At 41.8% G+C, this 27,939-nt stretch overlaps 1 protein-coding gene across 2 annotated transcripts in view; it reads right to left on the bottom strand.

Moving 5' to 3' along the window:
• LOC142210492 (tyrosine-protein phosphatase non-receptor type 11-like) overlaps positions 1-27,939 on the bottom strand; it is a 76,295-nt gene that overhangs the window by 13,225 nt on the left and 35,131 nt on the right. For both annotated transcript variants that reach the window (XM_075279681.1, XM_075279679.1), the window contains exons 2-6: positions 26,123-26,245; positions 8,481-8,675; positions 560-752; positions 325-444; positions 128-241 (exon numbers count right to left, since the gene is read on the bottom strand). In XM_075279681.1, the coding sequence (XP_075135782.1) occupies positions 128-241; positions 325-444; positions 560-752; positions 8,481-8,675; positions 26,123-26,245 (745 nt within the window). The remainder of the gene's footprint in view (positions 1-127; positions 242-324; positions 445-559; positions 753-8,480; positions 8,676-26,122; positions 26,246-27,939) is intronic.

The raw sequence follows: 27,939 nt of genomic DNA, 5'->3' as shown, positions 1-27,939 counted from the left end.
ATCAAGGTACTGACCAAGATCAGTATTATACTATCAAACAATATTTATGTAATTCCCCAACTCACCAAGAGGTGGCTCTCTAGTAAAACCTATGATCTACAACTGTGCACAGGTGGTACCAACTTACCTCAAACTCTTCCCAGAACCCTTGCTTGGCCTTCTCCGTGTTGTCCGCCATTTTGTTCAGCTCTCGTACTCTGGTCTCAATGTTGGCTGCGTTGATCCGTGTTGCATTGAATGGCTGAAGATAAAACGATGTTCGGATGGTTTGTTTATGGACAAGCTAAATATGTAAAATGGAGGCTATTTGTACATCTTCTTTACCTGTTTAAGGTGCACCACCGCTCCAGACTTCTCTACCATTGGGTTCTTCTTGTAGTGCTCCAATAGGTCGGTCAGCGTGTCAAAGCGCTCCCCTCCTCCGACATCATATTTACCATCCGACTGAAATGTGGAGTCAGATGAAGCTGAATCAATACATCTATGTAAAATTCAGATTCCTTTAAAAACTACAAATTTCAGCAACATTTTCATGGTATCTGTGACATCTGGTCATTACCTGGAAGCGGATCATCACATGAGTGACACGAGATTTACGTTCTCCATTCTCCAGCTTCTCCTCACTTGTCAAGACCGACAACACAAAGTCCCCCGGTTTGCTCTGACTTTCCCGCACTAGAAAACTTCCAGGTTTTCCTTTCTCCAGGAGAAGCTTCTCGGCTTCTTTTCCAGAAAGATGTCCATGGTACCACCTACAAAGAAATGGTGGAATTACTGGGAAGTCAGACAACCACGAGAAGTGCTAAAAATCTAAAGGAAATATGGAAAACATTCATGGACAAATGAATGTGGTTGCTACCAGGCCCTGGACCAAGGGAGACCCCAGAGGGTCCGTTGACATAAGATGTACTACTAATCCAAAAGGGCAGAAGGTACCAAAAACAGATTTAGGGGCCATTGGGGCCCGTGAGCTTCAGGTTTCACCTCTACTACTGCATGTCTCAAAGAAAAAAAGAACGGTGTGCCTCTAGTGCCGCCTGTCAGAAGGTTACGCTCCTTTTATGTCAATGCTTGACCCTTTATACAGGTTTTGCACCACAACTAGGATGTAACCCAAACCAGATGGCACAGATTAAGGGCATTCATCCAGAAACCGCCAAGGAGAGCCCCAGTCTTGGCGAGATGCCTTGAGGATCTAGAGGTTACAGTTTCCTGTTAAGGAAAGCGTCCTGAAGGCAATGCTCCTGTTCGAGAAACTTATACAAACTAGGTCCCTTTCCAAGAAGCTGTGCCTCTTCTAGCTCCTTCTGGCTGGCAGCAACTCTGTCAATGCCGACCTTTAAACGAGTCTTGGGACACAAAGTGTTGGGCATTGACTTCTAGGATTGCTGCCTTCCAACAGGTGACTCTAGAGGCAAAGCTTGCTATTTCTTTGAAAGTCACCTTAAGATGTCAATTTATGGTGCCGATTTTTACCAAGGACTTCAACTTTTTAAACACAAAAGGTTAACAGCTGCACAATACCTAAAAGGGATTATATAAAAAAGGAACAGTACTGAGAAAACCAATCCAGAGTTTTCTTTTTTGCTGTGGTGGCAGAATTCAGAAAAAAAAAAAAAGCCACAAATTCTCTGTCCAAAAATGAGCTGCAGAGCCAACCTGTCAGCCTTAAAGGACAAGATTTTTCCTTCTCTTTTTGCTCATTAACGGTCTATTCCAATGAAACCTTAACACTGACTAGTCTATAGGCACAAACTAGCTCTCTTGACAAGGAGAGTGGTACAGTCCAATTTATTCAATTTTTTTTCGGGGGGGGGGGGGGGGGGAGGAACAACTGGGGAACAGTACAAAACAAAGCGCCACCAAGCCATGCCACCATTAATTCCAAGCAATTATTGATGGTTACTGGCCACATTGCTATTGTGTGACCAATAACAGGGCGATATTCAATAAATCTAAGTTGAAAACAATAGTGACAGCACAAGGTCGCATCATGTGACAGTCTTCCTTAAAGGAGTTATCCAGGGCACTGCAGCTGAAGATGAAATTTATTGATCTAGGTCTCATCCCCATCACATCAATCAGAAACTTTTAATAAAGCTTCCTGGGGGCCGCAAATCTTCCAGTTTTTTTGCACTGAAGATACTTCCAGCTCTGAATCACATAACTGACTCCACTCTACTCCTCCTACTCGTCTGCGAAGACAGAGGGCAATTGCAGAGCTGTAGTAAACCTCTGGCCCAAAAGGAAGGGTTATTAGAAGGTCCAAATTGGTGGGAACTATATTAGTTGGTTTCACCTTCTGCTGCAGTGAATACATTCTAGAAATTTTATCTGCCTGGATAACCCATTTAAAGGGGACTGTTCACCACTAAGGCTGGGTTCACACTATGTATTTTGGCTCGTAATTTGCTACGTAGACAACGCGGGAGCTTTTGCGGGCCGTATACGCTCCCATTGATTTCAATGGGAGCCGGGACCGTATACGCGGCGCTATTTTGCGGCCGTAAAATAGCGCCGCGTAATGCCAAATTACGAGCCAAAATACATTGTGTGAACCCAGACTAATACCTCTTCAAAACCTTCAATAGGTGCCACTCCACTGATTCTGGCACAGTTGGAATTTTTTCTGTAGTCCCCACCATTCCTGAGCAAACAGGGTAGTTAGTCTCAACACTCAGTTAGGCTTCTATTGTCTGGTGGGTGGTTCTACGGCACAGATAGGGACCACCTACCTGAAGGAGACCCTAGCTAGCATATTTGGTGCTGAAACTAGCCACATAATTGCTTTGGATTTTTCTCTAATTCCCACCATTCCTACACAGTCAGAGGAACATTGCAGAATGTTAAGTGTTGGAGAAGAAAAAAAGGAGAACACCGAGCATGCTTATAGTGTAGAAGAGTTTTTCCAATGGATGTTGGAAATAAAAATTTACAGAGAAGTGGACCAGTTGGTCCCTCACCTTCAGGTGTTGTGAAGGAGTCACAACACCAATGGAAGCATAGAGAATGAGGTGGCTGCAGAATCCACGGACTGGTCACCGATAACCAGACGGTAACGGAAGGAAGGAGGCCAGCGGCTAGAGATGGACATTTGCACTCTCTGGTCCACAGACTGGAGTGTTGACAAGGTGAATAAAATATATGACCTTAATTGGATAACAACATACTGCACAACGCGTTTCGCGCTCCACAAGCTCTTCTTCAGGTGCACAATTACTTGCCAGGTGTATGATCAGAGAACGCAAACGTCCATCTCTAGCCGCTGGCCTCCTTCCAAGTGTTGGAGAAGGTAGCGAGGTGAAAAGTCCTCTTTAAGACTACATAAGGGAATGGTTAACTTGCCTAAAAAGGAGTAAACACACCTTTAAAGTGAACTTTTATTAATCAATTCTGCAACTATAAACCACGGCACACATGAATAACAACCCCCACAGTAAGTAACCGCGCTTACTGCTACTTTTTCAATAGCAAAGAACATTTTCCCCGTCCCTATAAATTGTTTCAGCGGTCTTTATGTTGCCGGAGCCTTTCAGTTCTATTAAGTAATGTGCTACAAATTAATTAAACACAAAGCCTCCTAGTAAAAACCACAAAATCTATTAAGGCTGTTTATATAAAATTCCCTAAGGTTGCCAAAACTGGCTAGTGGATTAAACCCACGCTGCTTTTACGGGGAAGTGTCTATTGTACAGAAAATCAAACCGGGAGAAGTGAAGAATGAACGGCCAGAAAAATCGCTCGACTGCATGTTTGCCATCCGGTTTTCAGCACTCGCTAAATCTATAGGGCACTTGAGGAGACTTTACCCGGATTAACCAGCAGCGCTTCCATTTTCCAAAGTGGTTGAATGGGGTTGTTGACTATTCGCCGGTTTTATCATGTGAGCTACATGAAAATGAATGGCCCTCTTGTAGGATTAAATACTGAAAATTGTGTTGAATAAAGAGTTTGCAGGTCATTGAATTTCCATCCTCCTACTCTGTAGGGATTGCTTCCTTCTCGGTTAATCATAGTAAACACGGCCAAACTCAACACTCTGCTGCATGGTCCTAGGCGAGATGGTTCATCTTGTAGATTGTCCTCCTCCACCACCACAAACCCACTTGGAAGGATTTCATAACTCACAACCATTGAGGATAAGCCCTTGGAACAAAATCATCAAGCTCCGTATCAACAGGGTCACAATGGCCTAGAGGACCCACCAGTGGGACAACAAGATGCAGAAGACAACCTATTGTCGCCAACCACTAGGATGTATTATTTAGACATCGCAATAACGTAGTAGCCATTATACATGGAGTCTTGAGTTTGTAAATTTTAGAAATTGTGAACGTCCATATGTTCTCTATATAAGGAGGCTGGGCTCTCAGGATCAATTCTAATAATGTCAAGGAGCCCTAGTCAGACACTGGTTGTCAGAGGCCATAGAGGTTTCCAGTTTTTTTTGGCCATCGTGAGCCATATTCCACTCTGGAGCCACACTAAAGGACATGTCCAATACTAGATATTTATGGCAAGACTATCCCCAACTGATATTTGAATCTGCCCCACTGTCTCTCCAACTTGGCTAAATGGATGCATTTTGTGCTCCCGATTTCTCACGAGTGTATTTGTACACAAACAGCACACCATCTGGTCAGGCATGATATTGCATACAAAGAAATCAAAAGTGCTGACCCTTATTTGTTGTGCCGATTCTATGACAACAAGAGGATCAGTGGGACTTCTTGTTAGGTCCCACTGTCCTGTATGATCACGAGAGTTACGCATAAGCTAGTAAAACTGAATATAGAGCACAATTGCAGAAATTGCTTGTTTGGCTCCATTCATATGACCATAATATCTGCAATTGCAGACCCATACACACATTTGAAATTTTTACGGGCGAGTGTCCGGGCTGTAGAAGATTGTCCGAAATATTTGCCCCATTCAGATACATAGTACGGTAATTTGCTGCGTGTGAACTTAGGCTTATAAAAACCTGATAGTTCCCCCAAACGCTATGTCCTGGTCATACAGATACAGACGGAGCAGGGCAGATACAGGAAGCCTCTGACACGCAGTTCTGATCCTTTCCAACCAGTGAAATCCTATTTTAATCACGAAGCTTCACGCCGTACAATAATGACAACGCTATAAATACCCCAAGAGAGGAAGTTATCAGATGTTGGACTTATATAAGTAGAAAGCTTGTACATTTTCAGACCCGCACGCATTTAGCTACGATCAGTCTGGTCTGTAATCTGATCACAGAGGAGAGAAGACGGAAAGACATCCTAAGCCTCTCAGAATCCCGCAGAATGTGTTTACAGCTCGCTAGGCAACAACACAGAAGTTAAAAAAGAACAAATTAAAGGGGCACTCCGGGAACGAGACGGCCCATAGAGGGGGGATTTGGATTCGTGTAAGCAAAGCATATGCATTTTTTTGTGATCTAGAGAAGCTTTACTGATTTTATCTGGCCACAGCCGTCAGACATTTACGAAAGAGTCTGAGGCGGCCTGTGGGAAAACAGAAGAGTCTGAGTCCATGGTTTGGTTTATCGATCCAAGCCCTGCGTGTAACCGTCTCAGTATGACAGATACAACCTTATGCGCAAACTACTGATCAAAATATAAATCTTTATTCTCCCTCCTCGTCCGCACAGAAGTCCATTAGAGGAAGCAAGAAATTATCCAAGTTGCCAGCATAGGCGGACAATTGGGAAACTTTGGAGGACCAGACTTCCATAGTCTGCTCACTGCACCTTTTTCGGCCTATTTATATGGACAGTCCATAATGAGGAAGGAACACCCCCCGTCACGCGACAGTCCATAAGGACCCTTGGGTCCTTTGTCCAATTAGGGCTTCTGAATTGTGGAGCCCATCAATGAGCTGGAAACAATAGGGGGTGGGGGAACCTATCAAAAGGTGACAATTTGTGCCCATCCCTTATCCCATTATCTAAAGTGTGAGTTTTCAGTCTCATTTTTAGGACAAACTTAAGGCTTTGCTGATTTTCTACAGAGCTTCCAATGCAGATGTGTACAGAAAGAAAAGTTCTGCATGGTGGAATAGAAATTGTAGAAACCTGAAGAAACCCATTCTATAGTCTATGGAGTCTAAAGGCATCCTCTGGGGTTCTCAGCAGACCCGAATGACGGAGATCAGGGTGCAAATGTGAACCTAACCTAAGATAATGGATGCCATGATTGACATTTGGCAACCCATTGAGATTCATCATGCCTTTTCTGCAAATCTGACTTGTTAAAAAAATTAAAATAAATAAAATAACTTCCACAAACTTTGACTAACAACGTGTCCAAGTGACATACAAGATGGTGGCTAGTCTGGAGGATTTTTAAGCATTCCACTATAGCTAGTAGTAGTGGCTAAAAAATAAAAAAAAAAATGGCTGAATGGACAGCTGCTGCATTACCTGGGGACCAAACAACCATGGATGGTTGGTAGAACAGAAAAAATAAAATAAAAATTTACGGGAATAAAAAAAATGCACTGCTGTAATTTTCAATTCTTTATTGGATCAATGGCAACGCGTTTCAACACCTAGTCTGGTGTCTTCATCGGGCCAACCTGGCGGTGTTAGTAGGTAACGACCGAAGGCCATTGATCTAATAAAGAATTGAAAATTATAGCAGCATATTTTTTTATTCCCAGAAATTTTTTTTGTTGTTGTTTTCTGTACCATAGCTAGGAGATTTGCTTCATCTTCAGGGGACCTCTTTCCCCTCCCCGCCGTGAAAATATAAAATTAATATGCTGGTACATATTACATCAATGAACTATGGTTTAACTACTAAACACCAGAGGGGCAACATGGTGGCTCAGTGTTTAGCACTGCAACCTTGTAGCGCTGGAGTCCTGGGTTCGAATCCCACCAGAAACAACATTTGCAAGGAGTTTGTATGTTCTCCCTGTGTTTGTGTGGATTTCCTCCCATTTTACAAATACATACTGATAGGAAAAAAATAAATGTACATTGTGATCCCTATATGGGGCTCACAATCTACATAAAAAAAAACAAAAAAAACAAAAAAAAAACAAAAAAAAACACACAACTAAACACCAGTCCTCTTAACCTTCCTCCCCCCACCTATGACTCCGAAGGCCCAGACCCAGCAGACAACCCTATTAAGTAGAAGCAGCCGTATCCGCTGAGCTCAATAATAACAGCCATAAAAACGGGTTAATTGATCCGATAAGTACGAAAACTTCTAAAAGTAAAAAAGTTGTGTACAGTAAAGGGAAAAACATCCGTGGATAGCTTTTCTATTACTCCACGGGTAACGCAGAAAAATGATGGTGCCAGAAATATGTTACCTGAAATCGCTCAATATTTAGTCTGGCGGAATTAAAGCCTAAACGGCGAGCCCTTTTCTTGCACATTTACATTGTTTCTCTCCAAACACCAGAAAGCACTCAGAAATGCATTAAGTCAGATATTTACTCGCGAAAAATTATAGACTATCGATTGCCGCGTTCATGTAACCCCTTTTTCACACAAAAGGCTGTACGGTAACTACCACTTCAGAATCAATAATGCAGTTTATTTTATGGACTTTTGCGCAACTGTTGTAACATTTTATTTATTCATCGAGAAGTGCGAGAGAAGAAAAAAATAAAAGAAAATAAAAAAATTACGGATGACGGAAACTGGACGTGATGGATGGATCTCCTGTGAGGGCCACACAATATTTTCCTGCAGCAAGACACTGGTGCAATATCTATATAATAAGCCTGTAATTGAAATTGCCCCGAGCGCCATTCGCAAACAAACGTACGGGAGGAAGCGTCACGGCACAGAACAAAAACATTAATGTGAATGATTGCTAGAACTTTGTAAAAATAATATCACAAATGGGAAATCTACCTAGGTGGGAAAATCCAAGAAATGTGCAAAGAAAAAACGTAAAATGACTTACAAGAGGCCTCGTGAGTTTAGGGACAGACCATACAATGGGATCTGACAGGGAGAACCCATGATTTAACCCTCTCCCGTTACCAATCTGCCCATTCTGGTCTTTGCCATATTACAGGGACCCGGCGGCAGCGCCTGAGATCAGGAACTGGTAAGATCACAGGAATGTAACCTACGTCGGCAGGGCTTAACCGTATCATAGCCAATATCCCATAGGCTAGTATTACATTTTATAGTATAGGCAATCTAATGAGACCTTAAGCAAGTAAAAATTTTAAAACACTAGAATTAAAAAATGGCACATGGTCGGCGAGGGGGCCGGTTGCAGATTTTGCACTCCGAAGTCCCAATTCACATCTCTGGTTAGAACACCAGGCTGTGAAAACGTATTTGCCACCTTTCACAGGCGTCATATTATTGCATATTCATTATACTGGAAACATCAATCTACATCGGAAAGAGCTTGTGGCCGTCTCCTGGCATAGGCACGCCGCAAATACCAGGCATACCCAACAGATGGCAGCAGTGTGGCAGAAAACACAATCCCAGGCAGACTCACCTCTCTGATGTCGGATCCTGCGAGTTCAGCGGGTACTTGAGCTCAATCACATCTCCGTTCTTCTCTCGTAGAAGACCCTGCTGCTCTGTATAATACTGCACCAGTTCTGCCAATGTGGCGAACGTCTCCCCTCCATACAAGTCGTAGAAATCGCCAGTATTTTGGATTTTAATATGCGTGACTTCATCGTGCCTCCTGCAAAGAAACCAAATTCGTCTCATTAGAAGTTATCGATCTTTATCAAGATCGTTTATAGAATACTTCCAAACATTCAATTGTCAATGTATTCCGAAACACAAATCACATTCTATATATTGTACAACCTATATTATATTTCAGAGCTGCATTCATACTTCTGCAGGCTTCAGAGCTGAAATCTAGTGTTTTACACCAAGCATTGCCTAGCAATCTGGTGTCGGCCATAATTACCGTCATCCTGTATTGCAGAAGTTTAGCAAAGGTGGTTTTCACATTTGTACTGGAGTCTACGTTGCAATGTCTGCTTGAAAATTGGTGGAGGAATAAAGTTCTGCACAGAGGAATTCTTCCTCCATTGGCTCCATTGTGGGGATCCGTCAGGATTTGTGCGTTACCGCTATTTTAGCAGTCTGTCTTGCCACTGCACCGCAAAAGTGGAGCAGCATCACTAGTGTAAGCTGGTATAGGAGTGACTGGTCGAAACAATCTTGCTGACTGTTTCCAACAACAACCATTGCAAATACAGCTCTGGGTCTAATAACAGGTTAATAGATTTTTCCAACACCCAGTGGCCCAATCATTAGTACAAGTCCGGATTTGAAAAGGTAGTGATGCCCTATCCTGTGAATATTCCAAACATGTTCCACTTCTGGGACCTTCATCTATCTCCAAAACTGCCCAAACATTTACCGACCGATGCCATGACCAAAGGGAAAGAAGAGATGGCAGCGCACGTCTAGGTCTCTTAAGTTATTTTATTAAAATTTGCAGTCCTAGCACCAGCTGAAATGGGTTTTTGGAGGACCCCACATCAGACACAAAGAAAACCCTGCAATACACCATAAACTTTTGCAATAAGACAAGCCCTTTAAGCAGGGCTACAGTTTACAGGATACTCTGAGCACATTTAATGACCCGCTGTCAGGAGTCCAAATATCTGAAATAGAAGAGAGCGGCGCTCGAAATTAGATTCAAACCTTGTGACCATCTATTCAAGATGAGCAAGTGACAGTATTTGGGGTTGGGTAGACACATAATATTAATAGTAACCAAGAGCAACATCTGGGACATGCATTTGTCCTTCATCAAGCTCCAGTTGGTAATGATGTAGTCTTGGGCCAGAAATGGAGCGCATGGACGCCCAATACTGTGACACCAGTCACTCAGCAGGCTCTACTTGGTATTCCTAAGTGATTCTCAATGGCCACTTATACAGTAATCAGGTCGGGATTTTGTTGCTTGTTCAGTGGACAGATCCCGAGCATATAGGATGGCGGCAGCCATATGCATAAGGGCATCTCTGCACAAGTCATACTTTGAAGCGGGTAGAGTATGGAGGTTTATGACCAGATAAGGGCTACTCTATTATGGTGGTACCCAGTTTGTTGGCGGAATCAGTGAAAGTGAAGAATTTGGAATCTCCCAGGACAGAAGACATTCACAAGGCCTGGTGACATTCCATTTCGGAAGCGGGGAAACGGAACGTCACTGTTTTGTTTAGGGGATAAATCTTCATTTCTCTTGGACAACCCCTTTAATGATGGATACGAGTAGACTACTAACTGGAGAGATACTTTGAGACTACGATTTTTGTTGGAATCTTGACGTCTAGCCATTTTTCTCCAAAATGCATAAACCTCCATCTCTTTGATTGACTTTTGGCAGATCTTCCATTCTGTAGCCATTTGCAATATTAATCTTCTTTAATAGTAAAGTGCCCACATTGTGCAGCATAAATTCTTTGTATTACTTTTTTAAATTACCGTATATACTAGAGTATAAGCTGACTCGAATATAAGCCGAGGCCCCTAATTTTACCACAAAAAACTGGGAAAACTTATTGACTCGAGTATAAGCCGAGAGGGGGGAAATGCAGCAGCTACTGGAAAATTTCAAAAATTAGAATGGTCGGAGTTTTTGGGTGCAGTAGCTGCTAGGGAAGGGGAGGGGGTGTTTTGGTTGTCTGTCTGCCCCTTCCTTGAGCTTGAGGACTGTTTTTTTTTTCTTTCCCCCACTTGGAATTCAGTCTGGCTGTATATAGGGGATCTGCAGTGCTCCTATTAACCCCTTCCCGACGGAACAGGAGCACTGCAGATCCCCTATATTCAGTAGACCGGGCACTTTCAGACACAGGGATACCTAATGTGTATCACAGTCATTTTCAACTTTTATATGTATTCTAGGGAAAGGAGGGATTTAGAACCCATAAAGGACCCATTTTCCATTTTCTGGCATGGTGTATCCCACTTCGATTAGCCTCAAAGTTATTGGTGGCTAATCCAGAGTAGTCTCGCGACACAGGTTCTGCAGCAAGATGGAGCTGAACACTTCTCACCATCCACCACTGCCTCCCATTATAGGGGGCCTACAACCAGCTGGAATTTGGCGCCGATTTTAAAGGTGGAATCTGGCTTTAAATGGGCTCCAGATTCAGTTCTGTGAACATGACATAGGTTTAGATATTTTCATATACTGAATTTATGAGTATAATCTCTAATCTATGACTACGCTACTCTGCCCTTCAAACAAACACAAACCATACCGACACAACGACTGTAGAGACTATATATAATATGTATATAATACATACTTTAGTGTATGTAGAGATTTGTATTTTAGGACATCGGAATAACAGAAATGCGGATGGATCATGAAGCAGATTATGGAATATACATTATATTTTTTGGGTTATATTTTTATATCAGGGTGTATTGGTTGTGACAAGCTGTACTCTGACATTCTTGTACCTCTTCCCAATGACTGGGCAAGAGCACAAGGTCTTCTATTCAGGTCTCAGTAATCTAAATACTATTTATAGAAAATAGAATCTTTTCTTTTTATCCTTTTCAGGCAATCTAGTTGTTTCTCCATCCTCTGCCATCCCTTCCCATTATGGACACGGTTACGTCACTAATGGCCCTCGCACCCCCTCCCTTGTTTATTCTTGCCCGTTGTACAATTAGTAGATGAACATATAAAATATTAATGTAAGGCGTTGTCGAGAAACTGTGTGCGAAACTACACAAGTATTAGCCCCTTGTTTTGTTTTTAGGCCAACCTCTATCCTAGAAATACACTGTTCTTGTAAAAAATTCACTTTTTTTTGTAGATTGTGAGCCCCATATAGGGATCACAATGTACATTTTTTCCTATCAGTATGTCTTTTGTAGAATGGGAGGAAATCCACACAAGCATGGGGAGAACATACAAACTCCTTGCAGATGTTGTTCCTGTTGGGATTTGAACCCAGGACTCCAGCGCTGCAAGGCTGCAGTGCTAACCACTGAACCACCGTGTTGCCCCTGTTTTTTTTTCTATCAACTTTTGTCATTTTCACACAACAGAAATTTATGTAGATTTAGAGGTGTATTCTAGACCCACTGAATTGGAGCATCACTCATACATTAGGAGTCCTGAGCCCTGTATATACAACAAGGGTCCTGTGTCCAGTTCTGGAGACATATGAAAAATTGTGGAAGATATTTAAAAAGGGAACCTGTCAAAGTACAAAACGTTAAAACGCCATACATCTTTAGGTTTCCAGCAGGTCCCTGAACTATTTGGTCACTCTTAAAACAAGAACTTTCCAACCTTTCAAAATATATGGCCCCAGGAAAGTTATATGTAAATTAGCCCCTTATTTTCCAAATGGGTGGTAACCTCTTAGAAACAAGAATTTTAGTGCCAATTTACTTAAAATCTTTTTGAGTGGGTGGGCAGATCGAAAAAGAGAAGTCTGCCAAATTGAGGGCACAGCAAGAATCTGGCATATTTGCGACCGGTCCTCTTTAAGGGGTTATTTCACCAGTCTATGGGCAATACTAGGCTCCGGTGTTGTGGATCCAGCTTGTACAATACATGCAGTATATGAATGGTGATATATACGATTTCAAAATGGCATCGGCATTTACAAGAATTTACAGACTTGTGGTGAACAGAAGGAGCTCCTCATGAGCTTGATCCAATACTACCGGTGTCTGATCACCCGACATATATATTTCCCCTTTAATTCATCTTGTAACTGGTTCAGATTGTATAACTGTAGAAGACAGACGTGTGTATACAAATGAAATATTAATCCTTTTGTTGGGAACTGCCCAAACCGGTTTGTGGCGTGCCCCAGGTTATATCTTTCACTGATTCACTCCTCTATCAGACTCTCGAAAGCATTGGTTGTGCTAACAAAAATGTTTCAGATCTTTAAATGGAAACTATGGGCCAATATTACCAGCTGTATACGGAAACCCACCTACCTAATTCACAAGAAAGTGGAACAAAAAGAAAGTGCTGAGGGTTTGGGTTCTGGGTATACTTTTTGGTTAGTGATGGTCACAATGAGGCCAAGTATCAAAGAAATGTGGGTGGGTGGGTTTCTTTGTAAGGGGTACTTTCCCAGTATCCATCATAGAACATAATAAAAAGTCATCAGAATCTTGAATTTTCCTCACATGGAGGAACAAATACTTGATGGTTGTGAATACAAGTGGTCAAATAAGCTAAGTGGTTGCAGAACACACTGAAACATTCCAGAACCCGATCGCTCGGTTCTGGAGTGATCCATAGTGGGCCCAAAGGATTGTACCAATACATCAATGGCCCACTGAGGGCCAGGCTGTGCCTGAATTGGAACATTTTTAGAAAATTAGGATTAACAATGCTAAGCTGGAAGCTTATAGTGATCGGTAACAACTGCAAAGGCCTTTCTTGTAAAGTGGTCAGACAGGGGGGTACTTCATATCTGAGGACAAAGGAAGGGCAAAATGGCTTGAAATCTCCATTATTAAAAGTCATTTCCACCTTAAGGTCCTACCATTTGTAAAATATTGATCAACGAGTCTGACAGCTGGGATCCTATCAAAAATTTGAGAATGTACCATAGTGGAGCAACTAGGCATGTACGGCCATTTATCCTCTGGTATTTGGCTACTAGGAACCTACGAACAACGAACTGGTTTTACTGGTACAGTAGCTCCACAGAACTTTCTGCTTTAGGGCACATGGTACGTGTGAAAAGATTTAAGGCTACCCAATACAAAGTCGAGACAACGTATTGTTTTAAATAGGCATAGTGTAATGCTTCATTTGTTCTATGGGGGCACTGCAGGGAAACCCAGGAAGATTTTTCCCATAGATTGAAGCTCAGATGTGAAGAGACCTTCTACTTATTATAAAAGGAACACATCTAAGGGGACATTCACACCGCTGTTATGGACGTCCATTGCTCAGACATTAATGGTCACAGAGTAAGATGCAGACAGAGGCCCCTTTTATCTGCTCCATTCCAATGGACTAATGTAAAAAAACACAATGGACATCAGAAAAGCAAAAAATATGGTCGCAAGAAAGCTTCTACGAAAGCAGCAGACATTGATAAGAGTAGCGTCAACGTACCCTAAGTAACAGAGATTATCTGTAGGAACATTAGATTAGTATTTTTAATATATGACCTATTGTGTAATTGTCCTTACAAATAAAAATTGAGTCCCATAAATTAAATTTTATTTTAAAATGATATGGATAGATCATAAAATCCTGGCTCCTGCCTCCATTTTTACGAAAAAAAATTGTTCTCTCATTTGTCAGCTCTCTATCCCATTACTTCTACCCTGCCTACATAATAGATGTAATGAGCTATGCGTAATGACACATTATGGTGTTTGATTTCACTATAATGGGGTTTCTAATATGGCTTATCGCAATTATCAGAAGAGCAGAAAAGCGGCATTTAAAGATGCAGAATACCATAAAACACAACACAAAACAATCAAGTCCATTACATGGTAACAGGTTGTCTAGGGCCTAATGAGAAGCTCACGAGGAGAGTCAACCTTCCAAGAAGATTTTCACAGAATACATAGTACGTTGGCCTAAAACCAAAGCGATACCCTCACCAATGTCTGCCACTAAAGGGCCAACATTACCATGGTCCCCGTTCTTTGGATGGAGTCTCAACACATTGGGCAGTTGCCACCATTACCGCTCAGTAATCGTTGTTGGATAGAGAGGAGCGAACACTGTTCGGATCAGACGATGTGAACAGCACGCTCCCATAGAAATGAATGGAAGCACCTGGCACGCAGACTTTGCTGGCGGCTGGCCGCTTAATCCCCCGCGTGCCGGCCGCTTCTATTCATTTCTATGTGAGCGTGCTGTTCGGAACGGCTGTTCCGAACAGTGTTTGCTCATCTCTATTGTTGGCCTGTCAACTATAGATTGCGGAAAAAGCCTACTGAGCCTTAGGCCTGGTTCACATCTGCACTGTGTACTCCGTTTGGGGAGTCCGCTTGGGGAACACCCAAACGCAATCCTATACTCATTAAAAAGCAGTTCGCTAAGAAACCACACGGACCTTATAGACTATAATGGGGTCCGTGTGGTTTCCGCATGAAAGATGTGGAGAGAAGTGTGGCTTGCAGTACTTTTCTCTCCGTATGATTTGTGTGGACATCAAGTGAAAACCACATGGACCCCATTATAGTCTATGGGGTCCGTGTGGTTTCTTAGCCACCTGCATTTTAATGTATATAGGATTCCATTCAGGGATCCCCAAGTAGACTCTCCGAAGGGTATACTGAACACGTTAACCGAGCCTTAGTATGTCAGACGTCACGGAATGAAGATCACAGTGAACCCAGACAGTGTAAGAACTGGAGTAGCCGGTGAAAGGAGAGAGTATCACTTTATAATTTTAGGATCCCATACAGCTTATATAAACTTTAATTTCTCTTAAAAACCCCTTTAAGCTTACGGCATCAAAACGATCTCACGTGATCCAAATTATCGAATGCAAAAAAATTTACCGACCCCGTTGCCAATTTTTATTATTGATAACTTTACAAGGCAGAACGACCTCCAGTCTACAAATCATGGCTTGTAAAGTGTTACTTAAGCAGCGCAGACCGCTCGCTCGACTTATGTCTGGCTTGCTGCCATTTTCTTTAGCACTTGGATATATCAGTTAATATTAGACAGAAAGCTGCCAGACTTGTCATCTGGTATTAGGTCCAGGGTTGCCAGACACGTCAGCTGCTATTTGATCCTTATTACAAATGGTCTAACAACACCTGGATTGGGTCTCCCCTGAATACCGTTACTGTGAACAGTTTTGTACAGCGCTCAAGGATACGGATCTGTTTAGAGAATTCATACAAAGGAGAGTATAAGAGATTTTATAGATTATGAGATCTATATATTTAATAGTAACCCAATGCACACATTTCTACATGTCTAACACATTAAAGTCTGCTTTGGGTCCCCACTTTAGACCCGTGGTCAGCAACCTTTGGCACTCCAGCTGCTGTGAAACTACAACTCTCATCATGCTCCATTCACATCATGGGACTTCCAAGAACAGCAGAGCAAGTATGCATGCTGGGAGTTGTAGTTTTCCAACAGCTGCAGTGCCCAAAGGTTGCCTATCCCTGCTTTAGATAGTCCCTACATGTTACAGGGGGCAGTGATAAGAAGATAACCCCAACGATCAGCTTAAATCAATAGAGAAAGCTACTAGTAATTGTCCAATTTCCCCACAGCGCCACCTATGGGGAATTTTAAACATTACACAGTGACCATTGAAATTAGTCGTATGGGATATGCAGGGTAGGTCCTCCAGGTAGACAAGAGTTTAAGGGGTAGTTCACACGGGCACTAAGGGGCCGGATTATGGCGCGTAATCCACGTCATAATCCGCTCCCTCACAATGGTGGTCTATGTAGACCGCCAGGCTACTTTTTTCCATGAGTGGCATGTTGCTGCTCAGAAAAAAGAAGCAGGCTGCCCTTTCTTCAGGCGGATTCCACAGCTCATTGGGCCGCGGCGTCCGCCTTGCGGCAACAGCCTCCAAGGTGGACCCATTCATTTGAGCCTACTCTGGAGGGGGAAGCCACGATTTTTGAAAACCGCGACAGTCGGTTTTGACCAGAGAGTGACACGGCTCCGTACCAAAATCCACCTTAATGCTCCCTGTGTGAACTAACCCTAAGAGACAGGCCTATAAGGTGTGCTCACATTTTTCTTTTCTACAAAGAGCACTACTCTTGTCCATTGGAGGTGTCTGGTACTGCAGCTTATACATACACATACGAATATAATAAATATATATATATATATATATATATATATATATATATATATATATATATATATTTAAATTTTATAATATATATATATATAATAAAAAATATGATAATAAAAATATATTAATATAATAAAAATTATCTAATATAATATAATTAAAAAAATATATAATATATATATATATATATATATATATATATATATATATATATATATATATATACACACACACACAGTCCTATGAAAAAGTTTGTGCACCCCTATTAATCTTAATCATTTTTAGTTCTAAATATTTTGGTATTTGCAACAGCCATTTCAGTTTGATATATCTAATAACTGATGGACACAGTAATATTTCAGGATTGAAATGAGGTTTATTGTACTAACAGAAAATGCGCAATATGCATTAAACCAAAATTTGACCGCTGCAAAAGTATGGGCACCTCAACAGAAAAGTGACATTAATATTTAGTAGATCCTCCTTTTGAAAAGATAACAGCCTCTAGTCACTTCCTGTAGCTTTTAATCAGTTCCTGGATAAAGGTATTTTGGACAAACAATTCAAGTTCAGTTAAGTTAGATGGTCGCCGAGCATGGACAGCCCGCTTCAAATCATCCCACAGATGTTCAATGATATTCAGGTCTGGGGACTGGGATGGCCATTCCAGAACATTGTAATTGTTCCTCTGCATGAATGCCTGAGGATTTGGAGCGGTGTTTTGGATCATTGTCTTGCTGAAATATCCATCCCCGGCGTAACTTCAACTACGTCACTGATTCTTGAACATTATTCTCAAGAATCTGCTGATACTGAGTGGAATCCATGCGACCCTCAACTTTAACAAGATTCCCGATGCCGGCATTGGCCACACAGCCCCAAAGCATGATGGAACCTCCACCAAATTTTACAGTGGGTAGCATGCGTTTTTCTTGGAATGCTGTTTCTTTTTGGACGCCATGCATAACGCCTTTTTTTTATAACCAAACAACTCAATTTTTGTTTCCAAAATGAAGCTGCCTTGTCCAAATGTGCTTTTTCATACCTCAGGCAACTCTATTTGTGGCGTACATGCAGAAACGGCTTCTTTCTCATCACTCTCCCATACAGCTTCTATTTGTGCAAAGTGCGCTGTATAGTTGACCGATGCACAGTGACACCATCTGCAGCAAGATGATGCTGCAGCTCTTTGGAGGTGGTCTGTGGATTGTCCTTGACTGTTCTCACCATTCTTCTTCTCTGCCTTTCTGATATTTTTCTTGGCCTGCCACTTCTGGGCTTAACAAGAACTGTCCCTGTGCTCTTCCATTTCCTTACTATGTTCCTCACAGTGGAAACTGACAGGTTAAATCTCTGAGACAACGTTTTGTATCCTTCCCCTGAACAACTATGTTGAACAATCTTTGTTTTCAGATCATTTGAGAGTTGTTTTCAGTAGCCCATGATGCCACTCTTCAGAGGAGATTCAAATAGTAGAACAACTTGCAATTGGCCACCTTAAATACCTTTTCTCATGATTGGATACACCTGGCTATGAAGTTCAAAGCTCACTGAGGTTACAAAACCAATTTTGTGCTTCAGTAAGTCAGTAAAAAGTAGTTAGGAGTATTCAAATCAATAAAATGATAAGGGTGCCCATAATTTTGCACCGGTCAAATTTTGGTTTAATGCATATTGCGCATTTTCTGTTAGTACAATAAACCTCATTTCAATCCTGAAATATTACTGTGTCCATCAGTTATTAGATATATCAAACTGAAATGGCTGTTGCAAACACCAAAATATTTAGAACTAAAAATGATTAAGATTAATAGGGGTGCCCAAACTTTTTCATAGGACTGTATATAACACACAAAAGCCATAAAGAATTGAAACGCTGATGGGACATATTGCGAATATCAGCCATTTAACCCTTTCTTGCTTGTGCAATCGTAACGCCAAGCCAAGAGATGTATTTGTGCTGCGTCAATAGAAAGTGAAAACCTATAATTAAATGGAGAAGAAATGACACAGGGTTCAGTACATGCCACTAAGGGCTGAGCTATTTTGGGTCTCGAAGCGTCCGTCTGCTCAGAAGCCAGAGCGGTGGCGGTGGTAAAGTAGCAGGCATGGTAAGGGAAAGAGTATCTCGAAGTTCATTGCTCCGGATGGCGTTGCCGGAGGGTTTTGGCATGAAGAGAATCCCTCTTTGTGCCCAAACAAAAGCTGTGATTGTGGAGGACTCTGACATACGCAGACAGTTGCTTTAGTGATGAAGAGGTTAAGGGCACAAAGGGGAAAATGACAAGACAGGGGAAGCTTTGTGCTAGGTCTGGATTTAGACGCAGCGGAGATGCAACAAGTTCAGACCACTTGAAATACAAGTCTTAAAAGGAACAGTAGAAGTAGAAAATGCACAAAATAAAAAAAATAAAAAATCCCAACAAAACCTCCGATAAACCCTTCCTATACTGTAAATGTAATTGACGCCAAGTCACAATCAGAAGGGAGAAATATGTAAACAGATCTTTTCTATCTGTCCTTGGAAATCAGCCATGTCCCACCTCCCATTCCAATACATCTCTGTAAGGCAACTGCAGACCGCAGGAGACCTCCCCCACTGCTCCATATGCAACTGAGACCAGGTATACGGCGCCTCAATTCTTAAAACCATAACCCAAATGAAAATGATCTACAAGTTTAATTCTTTTTAGGAGATGGACCCAACAGTCTTGACTCCCAGGACTCTTGGACGACACCCATGATAACCTTGTAAATACTCAGATAAAGTATATAACTGGGCTCACTGCATACATGACATCATGCAGAGCTAGAAAAACAATGTATTTTCAATGCGTCCATATATGAAAGGGTGAATCCCCATATTACAAAAAGGCGTCGGAAAAAAATAGGACCAAAAAAACGTAAAGGCCAAGTCAATGACTAAAAGGAAGTCTATAGCGAGAGCGGACGTGGTGATCTCTAAGAGGGCGGCAAAAATATAACCCGATTTATTGAGAAGGCTGCGAAAACGAAGAAGAACATTTCTCGCGGATGAATCAGAGATACAACGTTCAATTAAACTTTTTCAGCTTCACCTTTGCTAGAACGGTGATGAGATATTTCCTCCGACTTTCATCATAAGCAGAAAAAACAAAGAAAAAAAACCCACCACGATACACATCATTAGACAAAAAGCAAAAGGCCACTTACTATCAGCAACATTTTCCAGTTTGCAGTTGCTGGAATGTGGACAACTGATAAGTCAGAGCGGAGAATATTAAAACTTCTACACCCTGACCTTGAATCGCAAACACGATTAGAAAATGAAGGCTTTCCGAGTGACTGCGCCCTGGCATGTGAGAGGCATCTGGGTAACGCTCAATCCATCCTTATGTGGAGCAGGAACCCACAAGGTTTATAGTGACCTCAGGTCTATAAGGCGAGTGGAGATGGATTTTTTTTATCACAATGAAAGGGCATTTCTTGCTTGTCTCAGCAGTCATGTACAGCGGGGACTTCTGCCAGGAGACAACCCCAGGACTGGACCTCAGTGGGAGTCACCGGAGCACCAGGGACAGGAGAGTGTGTTTTTGTATTTTTAACACCTTTCCTGGCCTGTATATCCTGGAGAACCCACTTTATAAATTCTGCTCCGCGCAGTCGTTCCGGTGATAGTCTGGTTTTTTCCCGGTGTTCCCCTGTGCTGCCTGAAGACTCTCCAGCGATGCCTCAATCTTCTTCAGCCATACCTCTCTGTCATATCGAGCCTGCATTCAGGATGGAAATCCAAAGCACGCTCAGCCGGCTGTGTCATTGGGCAGAGCCGACTGCACATGTCTGTTCAGCCATTTTACTGTGACCACTTACAGGAACAGTACAGTAAAATACTGGACAGCGGCTACAGTAAAATAGCCGCTTACAGGAATAGTATTGCTGGTGTAAGCTGCTATTTTACTGTGGCAGCATACACGAGCGAACTGTTCCTGTAAGTGGTCACAGTAAAATGGCCGAACAGACATGCGCAGTCGGCTCTGCCCAAAGCCCGATGGCAGAGCATGCACTGGATTTCTATCCCAAATGCAGGCACGGCGACGAGGCATGACTGAAGATTGAGGCGTTGCTGGAGAGTCTTCAGGCAGGACAGGGGAACTTTGTTTGGAGACTTATTTGCATACTGGGGAAAATCCAGAATATCAACGAAACGGCGGCACGGAGCGGAATTATAAAGGTAGAGGACCAATAGCCTTTTTTAAGGCAATTTCGACATGGTTTTACCTCAAAAAGGGATTTTAATAATAGAATCCATATAAGTATTTTAATCTGGGAGACCTGCTACAGAAGTCCATTACAGACAGGCCAACATGAGAATTGGAAATAAAGTCTATTATTAAAACGCCTAACCTGCCTCCTTGATCAAAGCTGGATATCCTGGCCAACCCCTGGGTTCAGATTGTGATAGGGTTTACCCCCTTGCAAAGATATCACCGTTAACCTCATAGGTCCAAAGAGCTCATCTGCATATTGAGGTAGTTTTCACTAAATTAAAACAAACAAAAAAAAAAAAAAAACACAACACACACACACACACACACACACACACACACACACTAACCTGCATACCAAGTATCCATGGCTAGAACATACAAACTTCATTCAGTTGTGTCCTTGGTCGGATTTGAACCCAAGACCCCAGCAGGCAAGACAACCATGCCAACCACTGAGCCACCATACCGCCCACCCATGGATTAAACCCATAAGACAGGGGTCCTCAAACTGCGGCCCGTGGGCCACATGCGGCCCGCCAAGCACTTCTGTCTGGCCCCGCTGACATGCGTGCATTTATAATGGAGCTTCTGGGGAGCTCGGGCCAGGCCATGGAGCGCACTTCACTTTACCTATTGGAGGGCACCGCTCCCGATGTCTGTGCGAGCTGCTCCGCCTCTGGCCCACTGTTTAAAAAGTTTGAGGACTCCTGCCATAAGACATTCAAATTAAATTTTAGCATTGAAATATTTTTGTTCAAGTTAAGAGCAGTCTCCAAACGCCACCTTAAATTGGCCGTACGCATTAGATAGTATTCTGAGGGTTGAACCATTGACTAGTCATTCCACGGACACAGCCATACCGCCCGTTGCAGTCATCTAACCTGCCAATACATTTTCAATGAAGCAATGAACAAATCTTTATGGAGGAGTTTGTTCATGGCCAGAAAATCTGAAGAATGACAATACAGGAATTACAGCATTGCTCCTTCTTGCATCTAGCTTTAAGTGGTATTATGACTGACCCCATTTTATTTTGAAGCCAGAATAAGCAACTCTTTTTCCCTCTGACTCCATCACCAACTGGCCCAGGCTCAGACTCCGAAGTCTTGTAGCATTTTAGAGAAAACATTTTTTTAAAAAGACCCAGGTATGGGGTGAAGTGTCATCTGGACTGTCCTCTCCAGGCTCCTCCCACTTGACAAGATTCTCCCTAAATGCAAATATTGAGGGATCCGTCAATCAAATCAAGCAGGGCGGAGAGAAACCCTAAGGGTATTGATCCAGCAGACCTCTCCTCATGCCAATCTTTGTATAAAATGATGGGCCCATTACAATGCTGGAGAGTTCCTCTTTAGAAATGCCATTGAAGTGTTTATCATCCTTTATTCTTAATTCTAAGTTTTTTGGGTTTTTTAGCCAGCTGAGACACCTTTCATTTTAAGTTTACATTTTTGATAAATCTTTGATCTATTCCATAGATTAATAAAGTTTTGTTACAAATTTTTTTAAGTCTTTGGTGTATTTTATTGAGGAGATTTAAAGAATGTTTACATATGTAATGTTCAAAACAAAATTGGTTCATTTTTTTCACAGCCAATTTCCATCCACGGGGCAGCAGTTCCCATGGATCCCTTAGTCGCGAGTCTATTCAGAAAACTGAACACAACAAAAATAGGACATGTAAATAGCCCCATAGATTTTGTAGAACAGCATGAGGCAGCCATTCAAAAATGGTTGTCACACTGCTGTTTGTAAGGTTCGTGTGAATAGAGCCCAATACCATTAATCAAAGGTACAGTTAGGGGACCGGGTGTGTGTCTTTAATGGTAAAACTGGTCACAGGTTTAAGTGTTAAAACAGGAAATTTTTTAGGTCACTTTAAAGTCACCCAGCGGAATGTTGTAAGGGAGAGACTGAAGTTGCAACATTGAGAAACATTAAACATCTTGGTTTATTCTTACCTACAGAGTTTACAAAGAAATGGTTAAACACTGAATGCTTAAAGTATTAACTGACACAGGAAAACCACCCACGTAAACACACGCACGACTGCATGAAACATTTGTGTTTGTATAACGGAGCAAAGTGGAAATTTATCAACGAAAGATCTGCAAAGATATTCATACAACTTCCTACAGTTACCTGTGCTCTGGTTCCAGCAACATCTTACTTGTAAAATAAGATGACTCATAACACATTAAGATATATACATTTTTTTTATAATCATATATAATACACTCCATCTATCTAAGTTTCTGTCTTTGTTCTTTATGTGCGACCAAATGACTGGACAGATATTCACCAAATTTGGTGCACAGATACATCAGGTGTCCAGGAAGGTTTTAGACCAGGCCTCAACTCTCTCGGACGTACCATTCCTGAGATACATTATTCTCAAAACAATGACCGGCATTAGCCAATACAAACCTGCAAGTCTTTCACTCATATTCAAACTGCCATACACACGGTCACTCCACATCCACAATCCAACACTGATATCCAAACTGAGATACACGCATCAGAGGATTAGATACATGCCTCAGCACGCAGTACCACACACTGGGGGATTAGATACACAGATCAGCACATAGCATCTCCAATGAGAGTTTACTCCAGGTTTCTATACCAATCCAGCCATTTTTCTTCACTGCTGCATCTCGGCTTTAAAGGGGCAGGGTACTGTGGATGACACGGTTACACAAAGTCACATACACACAGCTTTACTCCAGGTCTCCATAACAACCAATCACAGGTTTTCACCGATATCCAAAGTGAGATACACATGACACTTATGGACACAAAAACAACATACAAAATACACCAGAGCACTAAATAAAAAATAAAATATACCCATGTGAAGCCTGGTCCTCCTGCTAGTGTAAATGTAAATACATAGATTAGAGCTTTAGTTCTTATTTTACCATATGCAAACATGTAAAAGGGATTTGATTGTTTCATAAAATGTATTGATAAAGTGTTGTGGGGTAGGACGGGAAAAAAAGGAAAAAAAAAAGGTGCAGACCTTTAACACTTACACTCAGCTCTGATGTTAAAGTATTACAGCTTCAAAAAAGGTTTTAGAGACATTAATGCTGAGAACCTTCATGTGCAGCAGAAAGCACTTACCAAAATTTTGGCAGCACGCAAGTGAATCCGCTATTAAAACAGTTCTTGTGTCTGTACGTAAATTGGTTTATAGAAATCCCTTTACAAGTCACTTCCTGTGTGGGTTGTAAGGAATCCCTAAAAGTAACAAGCTGTATAATACATAATATAAACAGACAATCCAAATGGCTACAGGTCTAATAAGTTTATATACAAGTTAGGTGAAGTCAAATATAATAATGACCGCAGAGCTAAAGCAAGACCTGGTATCTACCAAACAACTTCATAGCAGCAACACATCTGAGAAGGAACGTCTAGGCGGATACAGTTCCTCAGGCAGATCTGGAGTGATATTTCAAGCGCAGTGAGATGTTGACTATCTATAAACTTATCTGTATGGTTGGGAAGTTCACATGTCGTGAAGTCAGTCTAAGGGCATGACGCTGCATGTATTTTAAGAGATAAATATATACCTAACCATAGAGTGCTGAATTAAGCAAGTTCTCCAAGGCTTGGTGGTGGTTAGGACGGTCTATCTGTAGGTTACAGTACATGGGATCTAAGGCTTATATGGTAGGTGGGCAATAATATGAAAGAGGAAGTAGGGATATGTCTGAAAATGTAATTAGTTTACGCAGGGATATCATTCATAAGTAAAAAGGGTCTCCAACTTACTTACTGAAAGAGGAGAACCCTGTAAATATAAGTCAACCTTTACTTTTTTAATGATATTTTTTGCATATTAAAACTGAGGATATTGGGGGAAGGGGTAGTTCCTTGCTGATCCTGGTTCCCCTGCTGAAAGTGATGTGACCTCACTGGCCATGTACAGTGCTTCCTGACATCGCTACAGAGTATGGCTGGATCATACATGTTCATCAGAACAAGGCTGAAGTGCAAGGTAGGGATTTGTCATTATATAACATTAGCAAGTTGGGGGGTTTTAACCTCAAAACTGAACAACCCCTGAAACACTGAAAAGACGAGAATGGAAAGAGTCGCTGAACCTCAAATATTAAAGCAACACTATACACCAGGCTACCAAGAAAGCAAGCAATAACCCTTTCCAATGCCATAGATGGAGCTAGCAGGACTCCTCCACTTCCCTAGACCACCAGGGAAGCCCGCACTAATTACTTCACAACCCTAGACCATCATGGATGCTAGCATTAACCCCTTCACTACCCACAGTATCAGGAAAGTCTGAAATTAAAATATTTTTCTTTATTGTCTAAACTTGGACATATTTCTTATATTACGGAGAGTCTTCAAGACGACCTCAATGGAAAAAAAAAAAAGAAAAAAAAAAGTTTCCATCTCTGCAACCACCACCTGACTATGACGTCCGGCACTTCTGTGTACGGGTTTTAAGTCTTTACTGGAGCCTCTTCTCAGTTTCTAGTAAAACTTGATCTTAAAAAATAGAGAAGGGGAAAGCTGGGGAAATGTTACCATTCCCATACTTCAGTACATTATCACATGGACTGCTAGATCCAGTACCACCTCCACCTGCTGGGGTACAATGTGATAATCTTCCCCTCTAGATTCTCAAAATATATAAAGTCAGGTGCCAGAACAGTCATCTTCATTATAAGGATATGTTCACACAGCAGAAATTGAATTCCAGGTGTAAACATTTTGTAGCGGCTAGCCACGCGGTATGCCGATGCAGTGCACAGGCATCCAGTCATGGCATTCCGCTACAGATTAGGGAGGGAGTCTCATGCCGCAGACACCGTGGCTGAGTCAGCAGTGGAATCCGCGGCAAGATAGGGCAACTCGCTTCTTTTTTCCGCTACTAGCTAGCAGAAAAAGGAAGTGAGCGGTTTCCATTGAAGTCAATGGGAGCCGTTTCGGCAGGTGGAATTTGAGGCAGATTCCGCGTCAAAATACTCTACTAATAATTAATTATTAATAATAAATGAGATATATAATTATACACGTACAGTCATCTATAAATCATTAAGCCCAGACACATATTGTATTTCCTTCTTTCTGTGGCCACAATAAAACTTTACCTGACAGAAAGGGTGAAGTCACCAGGGTTGCTCTTGCTAGGCCGGGCCAGAAAGCTTCCATGTACCCCATGTGTAAGGAGGAGAGTTTCAGCTTCCAATCCACTAATGTTTGGGTGAAACCATCTGAAGAGAAATTTTAAAAAAATACCATTATATCAGATATGTTATGCAATTTATAGATACTGTATTCATAGACAACAAGAGCAGTAATATGCTGGAGAAGAGTCTAATTCTTTTTTAAATGTTATAGAAATGAAAACAGACAAGACAAAACAGTCTATGAAGGTCGCAACAGAAACCGTAAAATTGTACGGGCAATGATGAGTTTGAGCTGTGATGTTTTTTTTTCCCCAAAAAAATAAAAAAAAAGAAAACCACACACACACACACACACACACACACACACACACATAGAAAGTCCGGTCTGCAGAAAACACATGTCCAGGTCAATACATATGAAGTCAGCTATAGCGCTGCAATCTAGACCTTCACAACATATTTTTGGGTTTCCAAAGACTCATGCAGACAAAGCTATGAGAAAAGACCCCCAATACGGTGGCAAAAGTAAATTCTAACATCTATAAGACTCTGTTCACACCACACTATCAGTTTACTAGGAGAGGAACTCTCAAATAAACCCCCAGCGTATGGCACTCTACATCATACATCTGCAAACACCTTTACATAAGAGTACATCCTCTTTGAATTATATGGTCTTACGTATCAGGACAGAAGACCTTCAAAAGGACCATGTTCTCATAGTTCTGGAAGAATTTTGGCCCACGCTTTACAACGCTGCTTCAATTCATTGAAGTTTGTGGGTACTGGATCTCTTAAGATCCCATCACAGTATTTCAATTAGGATGAGATCTGGACTCTCACTGGACCATTGCAAAACTGCAACAAAATGGCTAAAAAAATAATTTGATTGGGATCATTGTCCTGTTGCATGACGTAGTTTCAACCAAGCTTTAGCTGTTGGGTAGATGGCATCATGGGACTCTAGAATACTTTCATATACAGAGGAGTTCATGGTCAACACCACGACTGTTTGATTTGTCTGCAGATTCAGTCACGGAGGCCATGGCCTGAGATTCTCTATGGATTAAGTCCATGATTTGGGCCGATTTAGCGGTGGAGAGCCGCAATGGAATGCTGATGTTCTACATCTACCACAGTGACCAGGGGGAGGGGGTAGAAAATGAAACAGAACCACACCCATGCGGTACACGATTTGCTTCAAAAGGGGTACACATAAACCTGGATCCAGAGCTGGATGTAACCTGTGGGTAACTGCAGTTTGAGCATAACATCTGATCTTGGAGTGAATTTGCTGGGTCTTCCACAACTGGAAACATCATTATCGGTCTTTAATGCTTTCCACATAGGAATAAACGCTCTCACGGTAGAAGGAGGACTTCAAAAAAATTTAACTGCTTAAAATCCTTCTCTAAGATCACTGCTGATGTCTTTCCTCCTTGGCAATGTGTTAATACTGTATATGCCCGAATGCTCCAGACCAGCAAACTGCTAAAACTTCTGCTTTTATAGATATGGTCAAACTTCCTGATCAAGGGTATTTTATTAGCGGATACGCCTCTTAGGGTTGGCTTCACATTAACAGTGTCAACCCCCTTACAGAGTGTACATGTCAGAAAAATCCAGCTCACACATGAACCAGGTCTCAAGCCAGAGACTAGATTAGTGTGAAACCAATTCCAATGGGCGCAGTAAGGGTGAACCTAATCTTTCACACCCAGATTCTGCATTTTGGCCTCGTTTTTGTTACATAAGGAGTGTGTAATTTGTCATGTGAT

This window comes from Leptodactylus fuscus, chromosome 6 (assembly GCF_031893055.1).
Source record: "Leptodactylus fuscus isolate aLepFus1 chromosome 6, aLepFus1.hap2, whole genome shotgun sequence".
Classification (NCBI taxonomy): Eukaryota; Metazoa; Chordata; class Amphibia; order Anura; family Leptodactylidae; genus Leptodactylus; species Leptodactylus fuscus.
The sequence above is the reverse complement of the archived record's forward strand: the minus strand, read 5'-3'. Positions and strand labels throughout refer to the sequence as shown.